Raw genomic sequence first — 27840 nt, 5'->3', positions numbered from 1 at the left:
AGCCACATAAAGCCAATGTTTACATTGAGGTCTAGTGTGCAGACACATAAGATGACACCTCAGAAATAGCTTTAAGGATTAGCTCACCCAAAAATTCAAATTTGCTGAAAATGTACTCCTCTTCAGGCCATCCAAGATGTAGATGAGTTTGCTGCTTTATCAGAACAGATTCTGCAATATATCACTTACTACCAATGGGTCCTCTGCAGTGAATGGGTGCCATCAGAATGAGAGTTCAAACAGCTGATAAAAACATCATGGTAATCCACACCACTCCTGTCCATTAATTAAAGTCTTGTAAAACTGCATGGTTGTAATAAATCATTTTAACTTTGACTCCATAACCCATAACAATCCTTCTTCCAGTGAAAATGTCCCGACTCCTCAAAATCCAGTCTGTTTTGGACTATTTTTCACTTGTAAATGGTGGTGCTTGTTCCATTCATATTCCTCTCCTGATTCAGACAAGGGAACTTTTTCACTGGGTGAAGCAGTACATTACGGAGAGAGGAGTCAGATTTTAGCTGAAGAAATGGTTTGAAGTTTAAAGATGTCTTGATGGCCATTTAAGTTTGTTTTTTCTCAAGATTTTATTGGAATGACTGGAGTCATGTGAACTACTTATAGATTATTGTAATGTGTTTTTATCAGCTGTTTGGACATTCTAATGGCACCCATTCACTGAGAATCCAGTAAGCAAGTGATGTAATGCTGAATTTCTCCAAATCTGTTCCAACGAGGAAACCAACTAATCCACATCTTGGATGGTATAAGAGAGAAGTACATTTTCAGCAATTCTTTCAGAATTGACTGACAGTTGGCTTTTAAGCATGGACAATGTACAATCTAGATCCTTCAGCCTAGTTCTTAGTGTCCATTCATTTCAGTTACAGTTGTTCCCATCTCATGTGAATTCTGTGATTTGGCACATTTTCCAGTCTCGGATCAAGCTTTAAATCCACCACAAGGCTTATCTTGAAAAACCTTGTTACATATAGCATGTGTCAGTTTTTTCTTTCTACTATTTTTTTTTTTTTCCCCTCAAGAGTCAGCCATGTCATTTATTTTCATTTTACACCAAGTTTATTTAAACCGTTTTGTTAATAAATGAGAAAAACAAAGATCTGCAGTTCCTGACTTTTCTTGATTTAACTGAAATGGATTTTATTTGACTTTTAATGGCGACTACTAATATAAAAAAAAAACATTTTGTATATTCAACAGGTTTGATAAAGACTGCTTTTATTGACATGTAGTGTACAATAAAGAAAAGTTGTATTTTTTCCTTTTCGTACATTGCAAATGTATTCCCATTCCACCCATGTCAGGTTTAGACAGTCTTTCATAACAGATCAAATCAACAGAATGTAAAACTGTTCTTTCAAGCAGATCGTCCTCTGAAATGCTGTCAAAATGCAAAGATTTTCCGAGAACTAGATGTTCTCATTGGTTTCAGCATGCATGCTGTATCACGCTTTGGGCTGGTCCAAAAAAAACACAACAAAAAGAAATTACACGGGAAAAGGCCATGGTTAACAAAATATATAAATGTCAAGATATACAATACTGCACAGGTAGAAAAACAATGACAAAGGTGAATACAGGGAGTAACAAAAGGCTGTTTTGAGCTGTGTTAGTGGGAAGACAATGCAGCTTTCATGAAATGCCATTTATTTTTCATGAACCGTCTGCTTCCAAAGCTGTCGGTGCTCTTCACCAAAAGCCAGAAACACATGATTTATGCCTCAACTGTTGAACGGTTAATAAAGGGCTGTGAGGTTCACTTGCTGTGGATCTTCATATCAGCTGCTGTCCTCGTTCATCAAGCGTAGGCCATCTGAACCAAACAACCAACCATATCAGTTATTATGCAAAACAGGACAATATGTTACCATCTCACCTTTACTTTGTCATCTGACTAAAGATTAACTAGAATTTGATTGTCATAGTCAAGATACTTCAGATGAAGTCATTTTAATAACACCCAGATTGACAATCCAGACCTTTGAAATATGTCTTGATGATAAACATCAGCTTCTGAATTTAAGGCAAATGCCCTTTTCTCTTCAAATGGTATCCACAGTGACATCCTGAATGAGAAGAGCTCTTTATATTGGTAGTTTACAGTTTTGGGAGAGTTGAGCTGGCTAACTGTAGTAGTAATCAACTTTCTCCGTGTGAGTGAAAAATCTATACAAAAATATGATTAAAATAATATCCTGCTTCTGAAGCGAGTGATCTCAAGGATCCTGATATCACATCAGTAAAAGATACATCAACCGGAATTAGGGAAACTAAAGCAGGGCTCAAGACTAAACAACACTAGCTAAATTGAAATGTGTTTTCAAATTGCTGAACCCATAAACATGAAAAAGTCATGGCAGCTCAATAAATGTTTGCAAAATTGTGTAACAGCTCTGAATGAGTCAGTGGCTAAATCTGATTAAATCTAATCTTTCTAATTTGTCCCCTTCTCCATGTACATTAAAGGGCTTTATATAAAACCATTAGCTTACACGCAAAAACACTTTCCTGATAATATTATCAATAATTTTGTCACATTTGCAACTATTCCAGAAGCAGTCTGAAGCCCTGCTTAAGCATATTATTCCTATAAAAGGACATAAAGCATGTAAAGGTATAGTGGCATTTAGAGTTCTTTAGCAAATGTTCACAGGCAAAATCCAGTAATTTCATTAGGAATCCACGCAATCATGAATTTTGTGCGACGGCATATTTCACAGCAGAACCTGTGTTGACCAGCATAAAGTTGCTTGCTTTCAAAGTGCTTTCTATGTGAGCTATGCTTCACACATTAAATACTAATGACAACCGAATATTAACTTAGCTAATGTAATGCACCTTAAAGGGATAGTGCACTCAAAAATGAATATTCTGTCATTAATTACTTACCCTTGTGTTGTTCCAAACACTTAAGACCTCAGTTCATCTTCAGAACACAAATTTAGATATTTTTAATGAGTTCTCTGACCCTCCCATTGACAGCAAGGATCCTTACATGATCAAGGCTCAGAAGCGTAGCAAGGACATCGGTAAAAAAATCCATCAGTGGTTCAACCGTAATTTTACGAAGCTACGAGAATACCTTTTGAGCGCAAAAAACAAAACAAAAATAATGACATCATTCAATTAGTCTCCGACAACTCATCCTATAGTGCCATTTTGAAAAGTAAGTTTCTTGGATATGTTGCATACGTTGTTTACGTACGTGATACTCTCCAAAATGGCGCTATAGGGTGACTCGGAGGAGAAGAATTGTTGAATAAAGTCGTTATTCGCTAAAGTTGCACAGAAAGCATTCGTGTAGTGTTGTTAATTACGGTTGATCAACTGATGTCACATGGATTATTTAAACAATCTCCCTGCTACGCTTCTGAGCCTTGATCGTGTAAAGAGCTCTCGGAATTCATCAGAAATATCTTCACTTGTGTTCTGAAGATGAACGAAGGTCTTACAGGTTTGGAACAACATGAGGGTGAATGATTAATGACAGTATATTCATTTTTGTGTGAACTATCCCTTTAACACTATGAGAAACTCATGGCATTAAGAACCCTACACTGATAGCTGAATTAAGGGCTTTTGGAACCACATACCAAAGTCCAACCTTTCCTCATCTGTGAATATAACATTCATCTTTAAATTAACGTTTTAGTAAATCCATTCTTCTTTATTTCCTACTGATGGCTTAATATCCCGTTCACTTCATTGCTATTCCTTACACAATCCTTTATATGATACCATGTTCAAAACACTGGCAGAACATTATACAAACATGGACCACTAAAAAGTTGAGAAGGGATATGGGACGGGGATGGGATGCTAAATGCAGTGGCCAACAGTAACAAACAGTAACATTTCTTCCTCTATCCTGTTCCAAACCAATCCACTATAAAAGCTTTCTTGGACTGAGACCTTCGGTGATGTCAAAACCTACCATTATGTGGATCTTGAAGTTCTAGTTGAATTCCTGAAGGCCGCTTGAAATTATCATTGGTTCTTATTGTCTTGTAATAATAAAGTCTATTACAGAGGTCCGTTCTTGACATTACTTGACAGTAACTCAATCGTCAACATTCCTAATACTGTTCCACAATCTTTCCGCTAGCATGCAAAGCAGCCCTTAAATGAGGAAGCTACATCATTTTAGCTTTGGAGCAGTTTTAAACAAAATAAGGTCCATATTCATGAAATAAAGCATCTGGTGATTCATAAAGCTTAGAGGCGAGACTGAAACTCATTCTTCGTTTCTTATTGAGGCCCATGCACTGTGACCTGAAACCATTTCATGGTGCACACCTTCCCTTCTGTCGGTCGTCTCCATTAGGACTGAGCGTGTAGAGCGCCCTCTTGTGTTTGAGGAGCTTAGTGTTGCTACAACGGTTCTGTAGAGATCGAATTCAGGGTCGCCACCCCTTTTGACTCAACAGGGCCTATGGTTTCCACAGTGGAGTTGAGAGGTGAGAAGAAACGAAAGAGAGCACCACGTTCAGCGAGGCTGGGCAGAGGGCGTCCCAGTGGAGATGGTGCATAGGTGGTATGGAGGACTTGTTCCTGCACAGCTTTCAGGCTCTTTGAATAGCAAATGAGAGAAAGAGAGCGAAGAGGGAGGCATGAGTCTGAGACTGGACGGATTCCCTCGTTTTAGGAGATGATCTCCAGGATGTAGAAGATGAGCTCCATCACCACAGGCCCTTCACTTAGCTGGCAGGCCCCGCTGTGGATCACTGGGATGAGGGCGCTGTCTAGATCACTCAGGTACTGGGGGAGCAGCGGCTGACCGTTACTGCCTGCTAGGTAGCCCACCTGGAACACATTTCAGAGTTTTAGACATTTTAGCTCCATTCATATTTAGAATGATAACTACTACATCAGCATCCACATCAAAGCCAGATAACATTGTTTATTATAAGCATGTGCTGCAGTTTGGATGCAGTCGCTTTAAATGCTCAAGCTCTTTAAAGTCAGTAGGATTCGGATTCACCCAATAATGAAAATTTGCTAAAAATTGTCCTCTCGCATCAAAATCCACCGACATATTTCTTTAGTACATTTGTAGAGGGCTTTCATTAGTAAACAGTGCTTATTATTTGTACTGATTCAGACAAGTATTATGGATAGAGGAATTTAGCCAGAAATAATTGTTTGAAGTTATAAATGTCTTCATAATAAACTTATTACAAACACGTAGCTTTCCATTTCACAATTCACAGGATTATTGTGATGTTTTTATCAGCTGTTAGGGCTCTCATTCTGACGGCACCCATTCACCACAAAGGATCCATTGGTGAGCAGGTGACAATGTTCAATTTCTCAAAATCTGTTCTGGAGAAGGAAAAAAACTCATCTACATCTTTGATGGCCTGACTATTTAATGCTGTTCAGTTGCTTTGTTATAATCTATATCATTAAAAGCACTGTTTAAAACAAAGGTGACTTGACGAGGAGTTCATTTTCAGCCCATTTACATTTTTGGGTGAACCAAGGAAAGATGACTACTCCAGCTAAAACAACATTTAAATGGGGCTCATCATTGTCACCTGATCTGAGCCCAACGTGACCCGCAGGCCCAGTTTGGCCATGCCGTCCTCTTTGAGAAGTTTGAGGTGAGGGCACAGGGCCATGCAGAAAGCCCTGGCCACATTCTCAGTGAGTCGGCTGTGGTCCGCAGGATCGCTCAGACCATTGGTCTGGTCCTCACTCCGCAGGAAGAACACCTAAGAAACAACACAACATTTAATATCATTTGAGACAAAAAAATGTGCTTTTGTTCATATTGTATTAGTCCAAAACAACACTGGGTTCCACTGAATTTCATTGTATGGACCAAAACAAATGCACCAAGCCATTTTTCTAAATATCTTCTTTTGTGTTCCACAGAAGAAAGAAAGTCACGCAGATTTAAATGCCATTTCAGTAGAGTTTGCAACGTTAAATGAAGATGAATAATGAACCAATGTTAAATACCTCTGTCCAACGGATGACTTTCCCATTGGCTTTATGCTCCGAGCCATGGAAGATCTTAACACTTGTGACTGACTCCATGGATTTTCCATCAATGGGGCTGATCACACTGAAAATAAGAAAAGTGCATTAATTATAAAAAGAGTGATGCTTGTTATGACAGATCACCAGCTAGAAGTCTGCACAAGGTTAAAAAAAAAAGACATAATAATTTTCCACATACGGTACAATACTCCCGCCTTTCTGTACAATACTCATCATTCTAAAAAGTGCGGTGTGCTTTGATTGGCCAGCTTTCCAGTGCTCTGTTATTGGTGCGAGATGGAAATATAAGGCCCCTTACCATATTTGGAATATCAGTTTCCATGGCGACAACAATACTACAGTGAGAATAAAAGTTATGCTTCTTTTCGCGTACACATATCGGAAGTTATGCAAATCTTCCCACACAGTGAAGTAGACAAGTCTTAACTTTTAGAAAGAATATCTCTTTGGGTTTGTGACTTTAATCTTTATGACTTTATGCAACTAATATATGCACGGACAGCTTGTAACACTCCAAAGACAAAGGAAAACATGAAATTGTAAGCATTGTAGCCTATCCATGTCAGTGTTAGGATAACGTCTTATTAACCAACAAATGGTTCATCAGTCATAACAGAGAATCATGACCGAGCCAAAGATTTACAGCATTCAAAAATTTAAATAACAGTAAGGTATACAATTACATTTTGGGTATTTAAAAAAAAATATTTTAGTTTGTATACAGAATAATATCATTAAGCAGCATACTCTATTAATCCAGCCTGGATCATTATTTAATGCGAATGCTCTTAAATGACATTTTAGGTATTGGTGTCCTGCAAAAGTCAGTTTTAGCTGTCTACGTACCCCTTGTTGACATTGTGGTCATCATCAACCCACTGGATTTGGACGTGCTCCTGGTTCTCCTCCTGATCAGCTTTCCCGCAGGCAATCCTGAAATCTTTCATCTCTCTCAGGGCTTGCCGTAAGGCCTCCATCGTTTCAGCTGTAATCTGCACCATCACGCCATCTGAGGCATAAGCATTCAAGCGTAACTACACAAATCTGCATAATATTTTACACTTGTAAGAGGAAATAAGAACTTTGTACAAAAAGTACAATTCTGCCCCACTGTGGCTTTGGTCAAAAACATTAACGGGGAGATCGTGTTCAGTTGAGTCATTGTTCCAGAGGGACCAGATCTCCTACATATAGAGAAAGAGGCTGCAAATGTCTTCTGCTGTACCTTCCACAATGCTGGTCTTAGCCAAGTAGCCCGATGAAGACTTTAAAGCTCCGCTGAACACAAAGAAGGAGGCCCCAGTCACTAAAAGAGGGATAAAAGGAAATAATATGCGCGCGCACGCATCCTTTAGAAATCATTCCAATATGCTGATCTGCTGCTCAAGAAACGTTTCTTATAAATGTTTAAAATGTCTGATCAATAGTGTACACACTGCGTGAAATCTGTGGGTACGGCTTTAAGGTTTCATTTGCAAATTCAAGTGTCCGTGGTGCACCTTTGCGAGGCTGGTGATGAATACTGATGGCCTGCGTCTGGTAGTTTCCATCGTCGTTCTGAACACATACAAGATGGGAATCCGCCCGTTCGTTGAAGCACGCTCCCATTGCCAGCACATGCTCGTTTGACTTATTCATAGCCTTCGTGAGCTGAGAAAGGAGAAAGCTTTCCAAAGTTATGCATAATCCCAAATCTTAATTATGTTTTTAAGGGTTTATAAGTCGACGATGAGTGAATGACAGCTTCTAAAGACACAAGGCTTTAAATAATCCCTTCTATGTCCAATGTCTGCCACTACAAGCTCTGCTGTCAAATGCTTTTTAAACAAGCTAAATATGAAAAGTCTTCAACAAGCTGTTGTCAATGCGTCACTTGTTCCATGGGACCTTTGGCATCAATCTGCCATGCTCGCTGCTCCATATAAATCTCAAATCCACTTCGCCTGCATTCCAGTTTAAATGTGTTGCCACTAATGCTACAGAACTTCCACTAGCTTCTCTGTGGCATGTGCTAGTTTCATTCACCTCATTGTAACGGTTGCTCGGTATCTTGATGCACGTCTTCCTCTCTTCCATGTTCACCAACAGCCCCTTCACCACCGGCAAGGTGTACTGGTAGTTACGGAAATCCTGTAGACATGTGAGAAAAGTTAGATGCCCATTAATGACTTGACATGGGTCAAGGCATGTACTAAATGCAGAAGAAGCAGTGAAATCAGAACACTCACTGCCAATAAGTTCATAATGGTATGACCAGTCTCTCCAAAGAGGGGTTTTCTGAAGCGAACGCTAAATAGTGGGCAGGGGTAGACTGCAACACAAGTGCAAAAGAACACGCTAAGCCACCAAAACAAGTCATGCTATTCAAATCAGCAGCTCACAATTAGCTCCTTCACACACCAGCTAACTCAAAGGCCCCATTATAGAATAATGCAATTACTGTAATGTAATGTACCCACAATAACATGGAGACTAGAATGTACGTCTTTGTGTAAATGAGCGCACTCGCATGTCATGGCTGAGGAGTCACGAGTTGAGAAGCTCAGCGGGAAATACATTGTTAATATATTCCATCTCCACAGGAGGCCATGCTTACGAATTAGTGCAGAGAAATTCTCGGTGTGAGAAGAATGATATTTTCTGCATTCTAGTTTCTTAAGAAGCTCTTCCACAGACATCAAAAGAGGCCTTGCATTCTCCATTTTCTGTAAATGCACACCTCACCATGTGAAGAGGTTAAATGTAGATATCAAGATCTTTCAATGTCTGGCAGCTAAACCATTAGAAAGGCCTCAAAGTCAACAATAAACCACAAACTCACATCGGTATTCTGCCCCTAGGCGGAGCATGAGTCGGATGGGAAAGACCTTGGCCCAAGGGGTCTCCCACTTCTGCACAAGGATGCCAAAGAGGTAGGGTGGGTTAGGCAAAGGCAGGTCCTGCAGGGTCTGGAAGGTGGGGCTGATGTAGAGGAAGCCGCCGTGTTCCTTGCTGCCCAGGAAGCTCTGAGTGAAGAAGGAGTGGCCCAAGTGACTTAACACATTTCCTGCACAGAAGGAAGTGTGGGATTAGATCAATCTCTACCACTGTGCTTAAGTTCATTCTTAAAATTGAATCTTAAAAAGATGGCTAAACAACTTTAAATATATAATATAAATATTTAAATAAAAATGCCATAAATTAGTGCTGTCAAACGATTAATCGCATCCAAAATAAAAGCTTTTGTTTACATAATATATGTGCGTATAAGTATTATGTACATATAAACACACACACACACACACACACACACACACACACACACACACACACACACATGCATGTATATATTTAGGAAAAATGTTATATCATATATAAATATATTTAATATATAAATTTAATTTATATTAATATAAATATGTCAATATTTTCAAAATACATGCTGTATGTGTCTTTATATATACATACTACATATACACAGTACATAAACAAACCTATTATGTAAATTAAAACTTTTATTTTGGATGTGATTAATTTGCGATTAATCATTTGACAGCACTACCATAAATGATAATAATGTTGTTGTTAATAATAAATTGCATATGTTCTGAACTGTTGTAGTCTAATGGGCATTTAGTTATTATTGCATAAAAAAGCAGCAAGAAAATTGTATTAAAAATGTACTTTGTATATCACTTATAAGACATATCATCTGTATCAGTATAAAACAATCTCAATTAAAAGCTACAATAAAAAACATCCAAGATGTTCGACAGACTTACATGTTCATTTTGTCTATATTTTATTCACAAGTAGAGTTGCTGCAGTCAATTACAAATGAGTCATTTCAATATTTCTTTGGGATTTTTATGGTTGTTAGTGTATATTTTAGTCAGCTTTGCAACATTTTGCTAGACTATTTTGCCAGTCTAGTACTAGCATTTGGTGAAGAGTTGCTGCCCATATAGAACGTAAACATCTGTTAAAGAACATCTGGGGAATTTCTTGAGTGGAAAAGTGACTAAACTGCATCCAATGAAAAGAATACATTTAGAAATCTTGAAGTTCCAATTTGTGTGGATTCCTACTGAACCAGAGCTAAATGTGACCACTGCTTTATCAAGTCAGATTTGATTTAGGTTGTTGACTGTTGAAAGAGCTTTGGATTATAGTATTAAAAATGACTACAGCTCATGTTTCAACCGAATAGAAAAAAGTTCTTCAGTTCTTCTGTTCACTACGTACCTGATGGCCATTTAACCTGGCTAGACTAATAACATTGTTTTACTGAACACAACTGAATTGGCCTCCACACAGCCTACATTAGGCTCACAGGGAATGCTGTCAGAGTAAGAGGACATGGGAACTGTTCTGTGGCTGAACCCACTGACCTGAACTTGGACTGGCTGACAAGAGGAGGATTGTGTCTGGAAAACAATTTCTGCTGAAGTGGATCCTTAATGCTACCAGGGCCGGCAGACTCCTTTTACCTTTAATAGCCTCCTGGCAGAATGGTCTAATTTTATCTATGTAGGCCTCGCTCTCATTTAGTCTGGATCAGTTTACCAGAACGGGCCTCCTGGTGGAAGCGTATCAGTTTACCTGTGAGAGCCTCCTGGTACAGCTGGACGAAGTGGCTGAAGACGTCCGTGGGAATGGTTTTCTCGTCAGGAAGGCACTGTAGAAGCACTACAACCTCTGCCTGGCCCACGGCATGCATACCCTTTGTTGTCATATACCAGCACTTCCTATTTACATCTTTACACATAGATGACACAAAAGAATGTTAGGACTCGTGGGAATCGTAGGACATTCCTTGGCATAGTGAAGGAAATCTTGAAAAGAATCACAAAAGAATGACAATAGCCAAAACAAACAGCTAACAGTTTAATTCAACTTAATGTTGCAATAAATGCATTACATTCAATATTATAAATTTCATTTTAAAATTAGTTAGTTTAAATTGTAATAATACTGTGAAATAATATGGCAATTTAAAATAACTATTTCTACTGTACTGTATACTGTATTGGTCGAGAATAAATGCAGTCTTTTTGAGACTTTTCCGTCCCAAATCTGTAGCACTGTTTCTACTATATTAAAATACTTTGCCCTAGTAAAGTTTTTATGTTTGTTTGTGTAAATGATGAAATGTGTGTGTAAATTTTAATTTGTATTTTATTGTAATCAAGCGTTAAATTTGTCAAATTATGTAAAGAATGACAAATATTTATAGACATCTGTGATTATTCACCTTTGCAAAATGTAGCTTTTTTTTATTCCAAAAACTAAAAAAAAAAAAAGAAAAAGATTTTTTTTTAAAGTGAAGATTGTTATAGGAAATTAAATTAAAAAGTAAGAATTTTAAAATAGTTTAAGATAATTTATTTGACTTTATAAGCCCTATCTTAAGGGCCAAACATGCCCACCGAACCACCCATGAACAAATGTTTCACAAAGTCAGACCATGAGCACATTAAACCCTAGAGAACATCTTAGCAAGGAGTGGCTTACTCACAATTGACCAGTTTGACCATGGCCAGCAGGTTGGCGTTGAGGACAAACACCAGGGGATCAGGGCCGCCCTCCTCAAGCTGCTGCATCAGCACAATCTCTGAAGGTCTTTCCTCCACACCATAGTCTGCGGACAAGACACACAGTATCCGTACAGTAACTATCGACGAATTGATCTATGAATCTTTCCTGATACAACCCAGATGAGGAACCGACCCAATGAAAGACCTCCCTTAGCATGAGTGGTGAAGAAATAAGCAGAAACATGTACACAGACATGCACAAACAATCACAGATCCTCATATTTAGAGGAGTGGAGGCAGCTGAATGGTGAGGATGGGCAAGCACCTGTGATGTGGCCTCCCGTACCTCCTTTGACGCCTGTGGAGATGAGGATGGGAGGAAGTCCGTCCTCTGGGATCAGACTGAGAGAGCTGCCCACAGGGCTGACCGTCACGGCTCCAGTGGCAAGGGCCGCCTATGGCAGGGGAGGAGACAGAAACTTATACCGCAACATAACACGACCGTCTCAGAACAACAATCACGTTCAGAAACAAGCTTATGCTTGTAAAACTCCATATTATAGATGATTCAAAAATAGTTTACTGAGTTTACTGAATGTGATAAAGCAAACTGTCACCTCAGAAGCATTGGCTCCTGAGGATTTGTTTGAGTACTGGGACACTGCCACAGGCTGTGTGGGGTTGGGGTTTGCCACCGGCCCTTTAGAAGAGTCTGTAGCTTCTCCATTGGGTAAAATGCCGTCAGCAAACCAAACCCTTCTTTGCTCTCGAGGAACAGAGCCTGGAAGTACACACACACACACAATGAGGCTTATGAAAAGCTAATTCTGGACTTTAAATGATAAACAGCAAGAAATGCAGTGTTCAAATTCAGTGTAGAGTTAAGGGACGTGTAGGGATGGGCGGTTTATCGCATGCAATGGTCACGTGCATTTCGTCAGTAAAGCCAGTTCCCTGATTAGCGGTAAATCGCCATTACCTGCTTTAAAATGGAGTGGCATTTAATAGACAGAGCCGTAGATCACTGACAAGCTAAGCAATATTGCGTTCATTATCGAAGGCGATTCATCTACGGCTCTGTCTATTAAATGGACTACTGCAATGCTCTCTTGGAAGGACTTCCAGACACTTCTATCAAACCTTTGCAATTAATCCAGAATGCAGTAGCAAGATAAAATTTGAATGAGCCGAAAAAGAATGCATGTCACACCTCTGTTTATCAATTAGCACTGGCTACCAACAGCTGCTCGCATAAGATTCAAGGCATTAATGTTTGTCTACAAAACCAGCACTGGCTCTACACCCCTTTACCTAAATTTATTACTTCAGATTTATGTGCCCTCAAGAAGCAAGTGAACGTCGCTTTATTGTGCCACCCCAAAGAGGCACAAAATCACTTTCACAGACTTTTAAATTAAATGTTCCCTCCTGGTGGAATGACCTGCCCAACTCAATCCGAGCAGCTGAGTACTTAGCCATCTTCAAGAATCGTTTAAAACCCATCTCTTCCATCTTTATTTGACCCTCTAAGGTGCTGTTCATGTCACGCCTAAAACGCATGGAAAACACTAGGCGCGCCACTTTCTGCTTTTTTCCCCAAACCCTTCGGGCGCTTGCGCTCCGGAGGCCGCTGCCATTGTTAAGCAACCATCACCTGCGCTCGATAAAGATGCAGAAATTTCAGCAAAGGATAAATGGATTTGCAGCACTGAAAATCACTTGGAGTAGCTCTACTACTAAACAACAAAAAAATGTCTATCCATATACAGCTATGATCAGCTGTTTCTTCATCTTGGCTTATCTTTCAATGTTTTTACGGAAAAGGATGAAAGCTGATTGGTTGGTTCTTGTCACATGGCCTGCGGTGCTCTTGCGGCATTCTAAAAAGTTTAATTGTTTTTATCTCGATGCATTGTGGATGCGCCTGGAAAAAATGAGCGCGTTATTCCAAATAACGAACTTGAGCGTGCAAAACGACGCGATATGTGAATGCCCCCTAACTCTAGCACTCTCTATTCTAATTCTATTCTTTAACACTAGATTCTCTCATCTTTTTGTATTCTCTGTTTTCTTTTTATTTATTATAGAATAAAAAAAAAAACTTGCTACATGTAGTGCATTAAGCTAACAGATTGTTTGAGACTGAGACTTGTTATAGCACTTGCATATAATTTCCTTTTTGATTGCTTCCATTGTCATCATTTGTAAGTCACTTTGGATAAAAGCATCTGCTACATGACTAAATGTAAATGTAAGAACAAACCAAAAAAATGGTCAACTAGCTGCTCTGACATCATGCATTAATGTACAAACAAAAAGAGATGTTGAGATATTTCTGAACTCATTTCTGAGCAAATTATGAGTTTAGGGAATGATAACAGTTAGAAGTTAGTGCATGATTAGGCAAGGGTAAGTGAAGCTCATTCTAAACAAACTTATAATAAATTTTAAGGTTAAGTGCCCTAAAACGAATCGAAATCCACAATCCAGAAATTAACGCTTTTGGCAATATCCTACAGACTTTACCTTCAGATCCTGGCTGTTTCAGGACACCAACGGGCACCATTACGGTTGGGGGTGGGGAGCTGAGTGCTCCTGATGCCTGGGCTTGTTGCAGAGGGGGAATAGTGGAGCAGTACTCAGCTGGGTTGTTGGGATTTGGGCTCTGGTTGCAACCTCCTCCCATGTTCTCCCATGTTTGCACTAATAAGAAAGACGCAGAGTTCATAGTACAACTAATTTCAAGTCTTGACTGGTTACTTTCTGTATAAAAAAGACATTTAACCAACACTACTGTGAAGTGATTCAATCTGGGAAATTCTGAGGTACAAAAACTCCCAGTCTATAGAGGAAAATTTTAAACTATTATCCTATGAGTTTCATATCACTCACCATTCATAAGTGCACGATGGCAGGTAACACAAACCCTCGCTTCTTTCCTGTCCATGTACATCAGCCTGCTTTTCAGACTACAACAAGCAGCACAGAACACCTGACCAAACACACACCACAAACAAATGTTTGCTTTAATAGAAACACCAGAAAATGAGACATTATAACAAATGATACATAATAACAAAACAATGGAAAGAAATTACATGAATCACATCAGAAGTGGGCTAGAACAATCACACTTCTATCTGATTATACCATTTTGCACCACAGCTACATTTTTATTTTCACTCTTCTTTCCAGCCCATATCTGTGAAAATGTTATCAACAATGCAGCAGTTTATCACCAAGGGAAATTAAGGCATTATTCCAGCAGTCTTGCAGTTATTTTAAGTGCTGCATCGACAACCATTTCTCCCTGAAGGATTTTGACAGTTTCACAGATTTGGAGCTGCTTGACAATTACCCTTACTTCCTTGAAATTTTGCACTCTTATTCTAAGTCAGCGTCCCACTAGCTGATTCAAAGCAGCTTGATTTTGGTCAAGGATGTCACATCCGACTTCTCCTCCTGAAATTTGGCCTTCTTCTGTCAAGGGTCTTTTACATTTACTAATTAAGAATAAAACGAATCAAGTGTAATGCAAAGTATTTACAACATAAATTGAGAAAGTACAAAGTACAGACTGGTCTGCGGATGATTGGACAAACTTGAATTACTCTTGAGCTTCCAAATTCCCAGAAGCCAATTTCAAACTGATTTTTAAGTCCTAAAGAAAGCACAAGTGGTGCTTACCTATGCACTGCCAAATGGCAAGAGTGTTGTGGACTGTTGCCAGTTTGGTGGTTTTCAAGCATGTTGATAGAGTAGTTTTGGTTGTTACTTGGCCAAGTCAAAAGATCCAAATCTTATCTTAAGCCTGATTGCTTGGAAAAGTAATAATCACATCACTCCTCAAAATTTTTTGCAAATTAAGAAATAATGTACCTTGCCACAAACAATGACTGCCATTTAGCTAAAAACTTGGATAAGGGATTTGTTTAAACTTGATTTGAAAAACAGCACAATTAAAAAATAGGCTTTACCTTGCCACAAGCCCGACAGTGATGCCTTCTTTTAGTAAAGGTGAACTTGACCTCACACTTCATGCAAATGGGTGCTTGGGAGTCAGGAACCCAAACAGGAGCCACTTCCCCCAAAGAGTTGAAGGGTTTCTTCAATTGCTGTCCTGCCTGAAGGTCATTGTCTGGACTCTCAAAATGGATGAGTAAGCCAGAAAAGCTATCTCCATTCTCCTCATTCATTCGAACAACCCCAGACTCAGTTGCTCCACAAGACGCCTCAAGGCCTCCTGTCCTACTCTGTGGCTCCAGGTTCTTGTTCTTGCCAGTGGAGCCAAATTCATTCTGGACTTGGCTTGAGAAAGGCTGGGGAATCTGCAGCTTCAGACTGACAGGCTGTTTTGGGCGGGCACCACCATAGGGAACGCTGACAGGCTGCAGCCGGCTGTTGTTGAGTTTGCCCATTCTGCCAGATTCCAGTCCTCGAACTGAATCACAACACTCTAGTTTGCTTTCCTCCATTTCTTTTTCCTCCATCACAGAGTCCTCCTTTGAAGGGACCACTGACTGGCTTTGCGCATCTCCACCATGATCCACAATCAGACCATTGGAAAGGGACCTCTCCGCCCTTGATGATTCAGAGTCTCTGTGCATTCCCTCGTGGTCACTCTCTATCGTTTTCTCTTTCTCTTCCTGATTTGATGCCCAGGTGTCTTTCCCTGCAATTTCATTCTCAACCAGTCCGCCATTTTGAAAGGCACCCTCACAATTCTCCCTCTCACAATCCAGTTCCCCTTTCTGGGGATTACTTCCTTCTGGAAATACCAGATTGCAGTCGCTCATTCCGACCTCACGGACAGGTGAACCACTGTCAGACTGGGTTCCCTCTATCTTAACATCAATATTCAAAACTGGTGGCCCATTCCCACACTCTTCCTCGAGAACAGTGAAAGCTTGAAGACCACCACCACTTCCCTCATCAGTACCATTCTGTTCAGTTTTAAACTCTCGAGGACCAGTGTCCTTAACACTTTGCTCATCCATAACAGTTTGACATGTCTCATCTTCGTTGACTGGAAGAACGTCAGTGCGATCCCTAAGATCAGGATTAGATGGATAACCGTTTTCCAGCACCACTCTGTTGGACGATGGCAAGTCTGAGAACTGCCCATCAGTGCTCACCAGCTTGCCAATGTTGGGCTGAGGCAGAGGAGGACTGTGGACATCTGCTGGCCGTTCTTCACTCCTGCCCTCTGGCTGATGCCCCACCCCCTGTTTCCCATCTAATCTGGTGACCTCAGCCAAAGAGGGGCCATCTGATGTCTGGGCATCTAGAAGCGGTTTGAAGCTGAGAGGACTGTCCCTTGGGCTGAGATCGGAGTTTGTCAGTGCTGGATTTAGGGAAAGGAGGTGTGATGGCGGGGCGAGAATCTGGGTCCACTTGGCATCCGAGAGAGTCGGCGTGTCCGTTTCATCTAAAAGGATGAGGAGAGAGCTCATTAGCTTCCTTTTTTAAGAAGATTGAAACAAACACAACATAAATTGAAATATGAGGTCAAGCTAGATTGGAAAATGTTAAGGAAGTGGGCAACTCTGGTCATCTCTTTGGAATCCTTCTGTCAAACTAACACATGAATGCTTTGGAATGTGGGCAGGCATTCCCTTTCTCTTACATACATCCAAGCATACACACACACTGCTCTCCCAGCTTATTCGCCTTTCTTCTGGAGCGGATTAATGGTTTAGAGTCTCCTTTCACCCCCATTAATCTGTCAAGATTAGTGTCTGAGAGGGGATATACATTCGTTCCACCGTTCAGTGGCAACACTAAGAGGGTGGCTGTGTGTGAGGCAAGATTGCGTGGCTTTTAATGTTCTTTGTGACATACAGGACAAGCAATCAATACATTTCAAACAGTCAATTTTATATGGTTGTGCACCAGGAGCTGTTGTTCCGCTTAACCCAGAACCGTGAACAAAATAACACTAATTGCAATATACTGCTATAACTCAAATGCACATGCAACCTTAACCTTGTAAATTACATGAGCTTGACTACGTGAAACCAATTAAACAGTGTTCAGGAAAATTGGGGAGAGGCAGCAGTCTTAAGGTGAAATGCTAATTCATGTGACCCCATTCACACTTGTGCTATCTATGCTGTGTGCAGTTCAACGTCAAACATTTGTTCTACTTCCGTCGGCACCTGTGTTACTCTGTGTTCAGTTCATTATGCTTTAATTCACCTGACTATGTGGGTTATCTGAAGATAAGTAAATGTGCTGAGACAGGGTATCTTTTGTTCTGTCTAACATTACAGACGTATGCCCTCAGAACACCCCTGACTGTCAGAGCTTTGTTCTTTTTTTATTCTAAGCATTCTCCTACCTTCGTTCTGTTCAAACTCATCCAGCACCTTGTCCAAGTTAAAGGCCTCAGTCTGAAAGTAATTCTCCATGGGTCAAAAAAACTCCACCCTGCCAAGTGCCGCGTGAACCTGAAAGGGAAGTTGCCTTTTTCATAAGCACATAAAAACAATATTTTCCACATGCATCAGTAATACAGAGCACTACCAAGGTAAAATAACTACAGCTAACAATTCATCTTATGCGATTTATCAAAGTGCCTTTTCCTCTTTAAAGGGATACTCCACCCCAAATTGAAAATTTTGTCATTCACTTACCCCCACATCGTTCCAAACCCGAAAAAGCTTTGTTCGTCGTCGGAACACAATTTAAGATATATTGGATGAAAACCGGGAGGCTTGTTACTGTCCCATTGACTGCCAAGTAAACTGCACTGTTAAGGTCCAGTAAAGGATGAAAGACATCGTCAGAATAGTCCATCTGCCATCAGTGGTTCAATCTGCACGGATGCGCAGTTTTCATTCAAATCAAAGCGTAAATACACGTAGTAAGCATACCCTTGTGTCGCGGCTGACACCGAACAGTGTACGCTTCTTGTGTTCAGCAAATCTTCTCCAAAATGGCACGGAGAGACATAGAGGTGACGAATTGTTGTCGTTTTGAATTTTTTTGTTTTCTTCACATACAAAAAGTATTCTCGTCACTTCAAAACATTACCGTTGAACCACTGATGGCAGATGGACTATTCTGACGATGTCTTTCATACTTTTCTGAACCTTGACAGTGCAATTTACTTGGCAGTCAATAGGACAGTCACAAGCCTCCCTGTTTTCATCTAAAATATCTTTAATTGTGTTCCAAAGATGAACGAAGCTTTTACAGGTTTGAAATGACATGGGGAGTAAGCGATTAATTAAAAAATGTTCATTTTGGGGTGGAGAAACCCTTTAAGAAGAGTACATGTTGTGGAATAGTTTATAACCATCAATCCCAGTGCTCCCAATTATTTTTTTACAAACTTTTTAAGGTAGTACATTTTATAGTATAAAGCCATGTTATCAGTCATGACAGGAAATAATAATCAGCTTGTCGTATAAAAAATAATTTCAATATCACTGCATCCCAAATATAAAGTATATTTGTCCTGATAAATTGCACCATCTAATTTGTAATTAAGCTAATTAAGTTGAAAAGAAACATTATTCTCACCTTCCCAGAGGTCCTCTTCAGTAACTGCAGGTTTATCTAGACAAAGGCTCTTGACAGAGCCCTTGTCTCATCCAGTTTCACACACATTGGACAGGCAAATCTGAAACAGAACAGAATGATAATACCTCACTTTACTGGGTTTAATTCTGCCCGTCATGAATTATTCAGCTTAATGCTAAATAGATGCCTTGTGTTCATGCCTTAAAGGTCTAAAATCGTCCAGCTAACCAGTTATTTTAAAAATCAGAGTATTTCCGGTACTTTGCTGAGCTTTGAAGACATGTAAAATCAGGTGCACAAAGTTGTGGCTGTTACACTGCAACAGACTGTCACTGACAAAAGTGGATAACAGTGAAGGCCGGTCACACATAAGAACGAGGATTACGCCAGATACGAGATATTCCACCAAGCAACGGATTCTGAAAGTAGCAGACTAGACACATTTTACACTTAGTTAAAGATGCACGCTTTGCCACACTGTCAGCACAATGCTAAGAATACACGGGAGGAGGGGAATAAGAAACGGTCATGCAAACTGCTTAAGTGAGGTGGAGGAATAGGACTCCTGAATTTGCATTCACTCATTTTAGTTTTCTGCTCTGTCATTAGATAACATATGATTTAGCTTTTGACCAAAAAAAACATTAAAGAAAATGGTATTAAAGGTGCTGTAGGGAACTTTTGTAAAAAAATATTTTGTACATATTTATTAAACCTGTCATTATGTCCTGACAGTAGAATATGAGACAGATAATCTGTGAAAAAAAAAAAAATTGAGCTCTTCTGGCTCCTTCCAGTGGTCCAATTGCCATTTGCAGAAACTCCATCGCTCCCGGTAAAAAATAACCAATCAGAGCTGCGGTCCGTAACTTTGTTTGTGTTCAAAATGTAGAAAAATATATATAAAAATCGAGTACACCATGAATCCATTTTCCAAACCGTGTTTTTAGCTTGTTCTGAATCACTAGGGTGCACCTATAATAAGTGTTTATATTCGGACTATTTTAGATTGCTTCGAGGATACCGCGGCGGAGTAACCCAGTACCTTTGTGATTCTTCATAGACATAAACAGAGAGAAGTAGTTCCGGCTACGATGTTCTTCCGCAAGACGCAAGCAGTTCTGTTTATTAACCGCTAGAGCATCAAAAGTTCCCTACCGCAGCTTTAAAGAGGCTAGTAACTAAAGCAAATCCTTAAATTTACATTACAACATTTGTTTTTCGCTTGATTTAACTTACTTCATGTTACCAGATTCCATTAGCTATTGAAGTCACCTTTCCATATAACACAAATAAAAATGTTTGGTCTGAACATACATAGCCTTTCCCTTGTGGGCAGCATGCCGACATACAGGTATGGGTGTGCATCTTTTTTTTGCATATGCCTTAAAGCCTTTCTGGTTAAAAGTTTCATTCATGCGCTGTTCTGATGTACACTTTTTCTGAGCACCTACTAAAAAGCCTGTTAAACTACGCCTGATTACTGTACTAAGTTATCTTCTGTGTAAATACGATCAGAACACACAAGGTTTTTATATAGACTCAGTTATGTCTAAATTGAAAGTAAACAGTTGAGAGAAAATTTGACATGTCTGTATATATGATGTGTGCAGGTCTTAAAGAGACAGTACTAAACTTGCTGTCATTAAAGGGATAGTTCACCCTAAAATTTCATTTCTGTAATTATTTACTCACTTACACGCTGTCCCAAACCTGGATTAATTTCTTTTTTGTGCTGAACACAAAAGAAGATATTCTGTAGAATGTGGGTAAGCAAACAGTTGCTGGTTCACACTGAATTTAGGAAAAATTACTATGGAAATCACTGTGGACCAGCAACTGTTTGGTTTCCCAGGTCCTTCAAAATAGCATTGAAATGAAAGTGAAAGTGACATGACAGAATTCGTGCTCTTGCATTTTATCCATCCGAAGTGTACACACACACAGAGCAGTGAACACACACACATAAACACACACACAGTGAACACACACCCGGAGCAGTGGGCAGCCATTTATGCTGCAGTGCCCAGGGAGCAGATGGGGGTTCGGTGCCTTGCTCAAGGGCACATAAGACATGTTATAGGAGGTGGAGGGAGAACTGTACATGCACTCCCCCCACCCACAATTCCTACCGGCCCGAGACTCGAACTCACAACCTTTCAATTGCAAGTCCGACTCCCTAACCATTAGGCCACGACTTCCCACTTTTGGGGTCATTTATGTTCAGCAGAATAAAGAAACCCATTCAGTTTTAAAACAACTTTTGAGAGAGTAAATTATGGTATAAAAATAAAACACTGATAGAATTGACAGACAGATGACAATTTTTTTTTTTTTTTTTAATCACTCACTGCTCTTGACTAAAAAACTTTAATACAGTTGCTTTAAGATGAATCAATCTATATAGTGTTTTATTTTTATATTAGTTCATTCAATTTCTTGAATGCTGCTGCTAAATACACCTATTGTACCTGAAAATAAAGCACTGTTTGTTTTATTTGTATATAATGTGTATTTGCAATTGCAATGTGTATCTTTGTTCTTATTATTTTTTTTTTTTATAAAATAATGACAACATTTTTTATCACCCACTTTGGCCTAAATATTCGCCATTCTTTTTTACATTTTGTTACCTTGAAAGGCTTTGTCTTTATAATAAGGAAATTAGTTTGGCTGTACTAATAGGAAACATTATTTTGGCTTACTGACAAAAACAGTAAAAACAACACGACAAAGAATCTCAATATATCGTGATAACGCCTTTCGCGTTTGAATCCCGACTCGAATACTTTTCCTGATCTCGCCCCCATCTCTTTCCCACTTCGTTTCCTGTTACGATCTGTCCTATTGAAATTAAATGCAAAAATTCATAAATAATAATGCTTAATTATGGCCAAAAAAGTAAGAACAACAGCAGAACAATAGGAGGTTCTGATCACAAAAGACAACATTTAACCTAGTATTGTCCCTGTAATCAGCGAGTTGGAATTTGCTTTGCCATTTAGTAGCTCATGAATAAGAAAATATCATACAATCATTTATAGCCAGCCAACAAAACTCTTTGCATATAAAGACTAAAGGAGTAAAATACCCAGTGTGTGTACAACCTACTGAATGGACTGCGCTTGTATAAACGTAAGCCTTTAATTACAATCCACAACCATTGCTATAGATGACTGGTAACAAACCCTTTAAAAACAAGAACGTTTCCATTAAACCACACTGTGACTCACTCCACCCATGATGAAATACAAAGAGCTTTGTTTTTACACTCACAGCTAATTGCTGAAGTTCAAGTTGCTCCACATAATGGACTACAGACTGAATGTATAGTGCACAGTCTAACTTTGGTTCATCTCAGTTTGTTTAAACTGTTTTTCAAAGCAATCAAAAACATAAACTGGTTGTGACTCATATATCAGGGACCATATCTGATTAAGATTTAATTCCTTGGTAGATTCTCTGAATAATACATGCACAGTTGGTGTCTACTAAGGTGCTGTATTTTTGCACCTGTAAACTTCGAATGAGTAACACGGTTTTACATTCAGACATTTAAAAGTCATTTGCAATCTTTTTGCGATTGCCAAGAAGTGGAATAACATTTCAGCAATATGTGCTACCACTAAACTGGCAGATGAATCTCCTTCGATTATGAACATATTATGTTGATATTGCATAGCTTGTCATTGAACTATGGCTCTGTGTATTAAATGCCGCTCCGTCTGAAAGCACGTGATGGAGATATACTACTAATCACAGAACCGGCTTTACTGACAAGATGCCCATAACAATTGCATGCGACTTAAAGGGATAGTTCATCCAAAATATTTTAATACTCTCATTAATTACTCACCCTCATGTCGTTCCAAACCTGAAAGACATTTGTTCATCTTCGAAATATAAATATATTTCTCATGCATTTCAAGATAGGGCATGTGTAATTTATCGAAAAAACAATCTGATTTTCCATTTTGGGGGCTAGACATATTATGCAATACAATGATGACACGTCCTCCCCCCAGTCTACAAATAAGAGATGTACAAATAAGCCTTCCGTTGAAAAAAGTATTAACTATCAACAAGAATGCAGAAGGCCACTTTTTAGCAAAGTTTTGTTCAATGTTGACAATTTAGAGGTCTTTGAAATACACATTTCAAATATAACGCTAAAGTCTTCATAGGGCTAAACATATATTACCACATTCCTATGACGGTTTCTTTCGGTCATTAACGGCACTCCCTGAATTCCAAAAAAATATTCTCTCAAGCATCCGCCTACATAATATTAAAGTCACATGACTGCATATGTTTGAACTTGATATGTTTTTGTAGATTATGCAATGTTGAGTTATTTCACTGTAGTTTCACTTTTAATCAAGTACAGACTTCCTGCTATTGTTCATTTTGCAAAGCATTTTTCTGCAGCACATTGGGCCGCCAAGACTTTTGATGGGAAGCTCAGTTTGATTGCTTCCGCACTCCAGGAATGCTTTCGCTGTCACTTTCTTGCTACTGCCAGCATAAACTTTAAGACCTGCTGTGGCATTTCACCAAATCAAAAAAAAGTCATCCAAAACACACTGCTGCAGAAATTAAGTAAAAATACAACAATGCTCCAAAAAAACCTCACTTGTGGCTGCCATAGTGGCTATCACAAATTAAAGCACACATATCTATTACAGGAATTTACTTTCATCTACTCTTAAAGAATGAGAATGAAAATAGCATCTGATGAACTAGTTCTTGTTGCCATGTCAGTGTCATATTTAAAAGAGAAAGCATCAGAAGTAGCTGAGATGTCTTTAGACAGCAGGGCCAATTACATGGCTATCTGTTGCTTAAAAGGAAGCTAAAATCTGTCAACCTGTCACTGGATTTCAAAAGCTTCCACAGCATCATTTCCTCTCTTCCTTAAAGCATCTCAAACAAGTGTGTAAGTCACATTAGAAAGCTAACTTCAACTTCTGCATTGCAAATGTTGATTCACTCTGACAAAACAAGCACCAAACCCTTAATGACTACATACTCCCAAACTACTACGAAAAAAGTCTAATCTCTATATAAGCAAAGTTTAATATGACCATACGTTTTCTAGATTGTTGGTCTTTGTAAACAATATTCCTAATTGCTTTCCAAAACACTGAAAGCTTTCTATGAAACCTTCGGTTGATTACTACCTAAAGTTACAACTTTATTTAAAAAAAGAAATAACTTTCCAACATTTTTAACGGTACTGTATATTAGAAAGCAATAGAAATTTTGATTCTTATATATTGCGTTATTTGCAAACAAACTCCTGAGGTGTTAAGCAGTATATGATAGTAATGATATGTTAATGTTGGTTAAGCGTTACCTCATCAATAATTACTAGAAAGCTTCTATATAATACTATACTATAATATTAATCAGACCAAACTGTATTAGGAGCTATAAAAGTCAAGTTTAACAGTTTACTAGGGTTTATTCTGCAGTCCGTTACCGTTAGCTAACTAACATTAGCCTGTCAAATAGCCCGCTCCAGTCATTAACTTTGTGCTTCACTGCATGTGTTTTCTAACCTGATTACAAGCTATTTTCACACGCTTCACAAAACATAACAACATGTGAGCCTAAATTCATCTTTCGCTAAAACACACAAATAAATAGTCCTAGTTTACAGATCGCAAATGATCATTTTATAAGCTCGCCTGTATTAAGTAGCCTAGTGAAAGGCTGCATTCGTTAGGCTTCTATAGTAACGTAAACACCTCACAGAGGCGATAAGCGAAAAACAGTTTGTGGGTTAATCGTTTACTCACCGGTGGAATCCCCATCATCATCATCATCATCATCATCTTCACGCACGATTCAGCCATGAAACTCCGCGGGAAAAATCCAACATACTTTGTGTCATGTAAGCAAGCGACAATGTTTTTGTCATCTGCAGGATATCTCCAGTCACAGCTAGGCCATTTTCCAGTGCTCCACAGAAGTGAAGGAAGAAGTAGTTTGTGCGACAGCTCTTGTATATCCCTCCCCCGAAGGTTTAATGGAGAAGGTTACTACGAGCTGCCGCAAGGGAGGGACATTTTGGCTCAATGATATGCTGGGGGAGTGTGAAATTCCCACGCTAACGACGCACAGTTGAGCCAAAATGGCGTCGGTTTCGTAACCTTGTGTGGCGTGGTAAAGCGTTTCACGGCGGTGACACAACCGTGGCTCTGAATCCAGAGGAAACATTACCGCGGGGCGGCACCCGAGACCGCGTGACGTCGTTACGATGCTACAATGTATCGTTTTCAGAGATCGGATTCACATTGGCATTTGGCAATAAACTTATAAGAGATAAACAGATTATCTTGTTACAGATCTTGGGCAACTAGACATTTAAAGCATTTAAGAAGTGGTTGCTGCAAATATGTAAAAGTGACTTATAGGTATAATTAAATTCTAAATAAGTTTCCAAATGTTGCAGTCATTTATTACTGATAATTTGTTTTAATTTCTTCCTCTGTGCTTTATATCATGTTAAACTTTCAGAGCTGTTTGATAGTTATTTAAATTCCTTAAATTCTCAACCTAAAGAATATGCAGGAATGAAAATGCAAGGTTTGTTGTCAATGGTATAATTTGCTTTATTCAAGAGTGAAAACTAAATACATAAATCCAAATACATAACTGCAATATCCAGAGAAAAAGAATGCATCTCTGTGATACATAAATACACCCCTAGCCTTCACCTACCGTGCTGTTTAAGACTTGGCTCATGGATATTAATTCGATTAAAGCTCCAGTATGCGATTTTTGACCACAAGAGGGCGCATTTCCAACAATAACAAAGGCGAAGCTTGATGACGCTATGAAGCAGGTGACGATGGGAGATGTCTTTTTTAATGCGTTTTCACAATAGCAATGTATCTAAATTGGATAAACGAATCGTGATCACAGATGAGGTAATTTATTCGTTTTTGTATTACCTGTATATCTGATCGTATTATTTTATGTCATCATAATTAATGAACTGCAAGGAAAGTGAAATGTTATACTATATTATCCCGTTACAACTTACAGCTATTTGTTAAATGATTTGTTGGGTTAATGTTGTGCAGTGTTACGTGTTTATGGTTAATGCCGTGTTGTTTAACGTGCTCAAACCAATCATTCTAAAAGTAAATTTGAACTAACATTTGCAAGTAATGACTAAATATATTTTTAAAAACACATATCCGATTGTATTTAATTGTACTGCCATAATACACTCTCTCCATCTTGTAAACGCCTGGCCGATATTTATCCTGGTTTTATTCCTCCGTTTGTCACACAGTCTGCGTGTATCCGAATATGGACGCTTACGTTTTACTGGCACTTCAATACTCGCCAAAGAGTAATCGTGATCCATAACAACGACAACCAAACCATACGCGCGGCTATAACATAACTACCACTTCCGCATTTGACCATGTGATATTCCGGTGTGGTGGAACATCACATGCGCTGAGTCCCTTTCGCCTACTTATACTACGACCTAAAAGTATGTACTTTTTTTGTGAGGAAAAAGTACATACTTTTGAGTGTGTAGCAAAAGAGTATGCACGTTCTGGGAAATACTTCGATGACATCATGCAACGTGAACGACAACGTGGTTGCCTAGTTGCGCACACCACAACTGTTAACGTTTCATTCATTCTTTATGTCTAATAAAATTTTATTTACTATTCCCATCTTTTTTTCCTCATCGTTTTTTTTTCGCAATACATTTTACAATGTGTTCTTCTACCAAGTTGAGGAGTGAAGAAGCAGGGCTGCGTCGTCGTAGAACCAAACGCAGGTCGTTTGTGAGGTGGCTGGTTCTGACGTTCATGTGCAATGTGTGTAACGAAATAAAATATAACTTTAATTAGGGTTAAACATTTGAATTCTTACACTTAAAAGCTGAGGGCGCATCTCCGCTGCTGCATCCTGCTGCCATGTTTACATCACCGCAAAGCCATCGCAAAGCTCCTCCCTCCTGCACGCAATGGGTTGTGGGCAATATTAGCACTTAGAGTGTGCATTGATCTGCACTTCGAATTCTAACCAGAAATAGTAGACCATCCGGGTATCTTTGGAATACTCTTTTCAACATACTACGATTTGGGACATACTAATACTAGTTTCGCATTCTATTTAGGACAGATAGTATGCGAATTTGGACTCAGCACTGGTCTACACCGGAAAAAAAGTATAGAGCGGATATTGCGTCACTGAGAGGCGACATTTCTTTTCCGGGACGGTCAGTTATTTAAAATCGGAATTTCTCTGAAATAAAAAATCTTTGGAGACTTTTGAGATATTGTAAGTACACAACTAGAGGAAAAATATCACACTGTGCAAGTTATTTTCGGAAATTTTATTACAGAATTCCTCCATATTGGAGCTTAAGTGATTGGATGCTCCAGGAAAGTAATCAAGCAACGTCAACATAAAACGATTAATATTCATGAACTATTAACATTCATTTAATTTCACTCAGGGTCTCTCTAGAGCGACCCCAAGCGTTCACTGCGTGAAGTACACAAGCATATTTATGCACACTATATGTTCTTCTTTTAATAATTTTTAAACTTAAAAAAAAAAAAAAAAGAAAAGAAAATAATTATCCTAATGTGTTTCTTTATGGAGTATGCATGTAATGTAGTCACTCTCTGACAATATAACTTATTATATTGCATTTTCACTCTGCTGAACTTACTGACTATTCTTCAACTAAATAAGCAAATAAATAAACGTGTTTAACTTGTAAGGC

The 27840-nt window shown here is 38.9% G+C and overlaps 1 protein-coding gene across 6 annotated transcripts in view; it reads right to left on the bottom strand.

The window, feature by feature from the left end:
* Positions 1-1225: 1225 nt before the first annotated feature.
* Positions 1226-27840, bottom strand: part of LOC113045621 (zinc finger FYVE domain-containing protein 9-like) — a 29184-nt gene continuing 2569 nt past the window's right edge. The window contains exons 1-20 of one of the 6 annotated variants that reach the window (XR_003276012.1): positions 24875-25266; positions 19074-19173; positions 17887-17995; positions 15524-16974; positions 14439-14538; positions 14073-14249; positions 12164-12327; positions 11872-12001; positions 11528-11650; positions 10612-10767; positions 8852-9076; positions 8259-8341; positions 8056-8160; positions 7467-7680; positions 7256-7336; positions 6877-7039; positions 5989-6094; positions 5562-5738; positions 3959-4827; positions 1226-1837 (exon numbers count right to left, since the gene is read on the bottom strand). Coding sequence is in view for 5 of the 6 variants with exons in the window: in XM_026206094.1 (XP_026061879.1) it covers positions 4666-4827; positions 5562-5738; positions 5989-6094; positions 6877-7039; positions 7256-7336; positions 7467-7680; positions 8056-8160; positions 8259-8341; positions 8852-9076; positions 10612-10767; positions 11528-11650; positions 11872-12001; positions 12164-12327; positions 14073-14249; positions 14439-14538; positions 15524-16974; positions 17887-17956 (3687 nt within the window). In the remaining variant the exon portion in view is untranslated. Of the gene's footprint in view, positions 1838-3958; positions 4828-5561; positions 5739-5988; positions 6095-6876; positions 7040-7255; positions 7337-7466; positions 7681-8055; positions 8161-8258; positions 8342-8851; positions 9077-10611; positions 10768-11527; positions 11651-11871; positions 12002-12163; positions 12328-14072; positions 14250-14438; positions 14539-15523; positions 16975-17886; positions 17996-19073; positions 19174-24874; positions 25268-27840 lie in introns of those variants that run through there. The other 5 variants (XM_026206095.1, XM_026206097.1, XM_026206096.1 and 2 more) reach the window with 5 other exon arrangements.

Source organism: Carassius auratus, chromosome 27 (genome assembly GCF_003368295.1).
Source record: "Carassius auratus strain Wakin chromosome 27, ASM336829v1, whole genome shotgun sequence".
Classification (NCBI taxonomy): Eukaryota; Metazoa; Chordata; class Actinopteri; order Cypriniformes; family Cyprinidae; genus Carassius; species Carassius auratus.
Note: the sequence above shows the minus strand (reverse complement) of the source record. Positions and strands in the feature narration are given on the sequence as shown.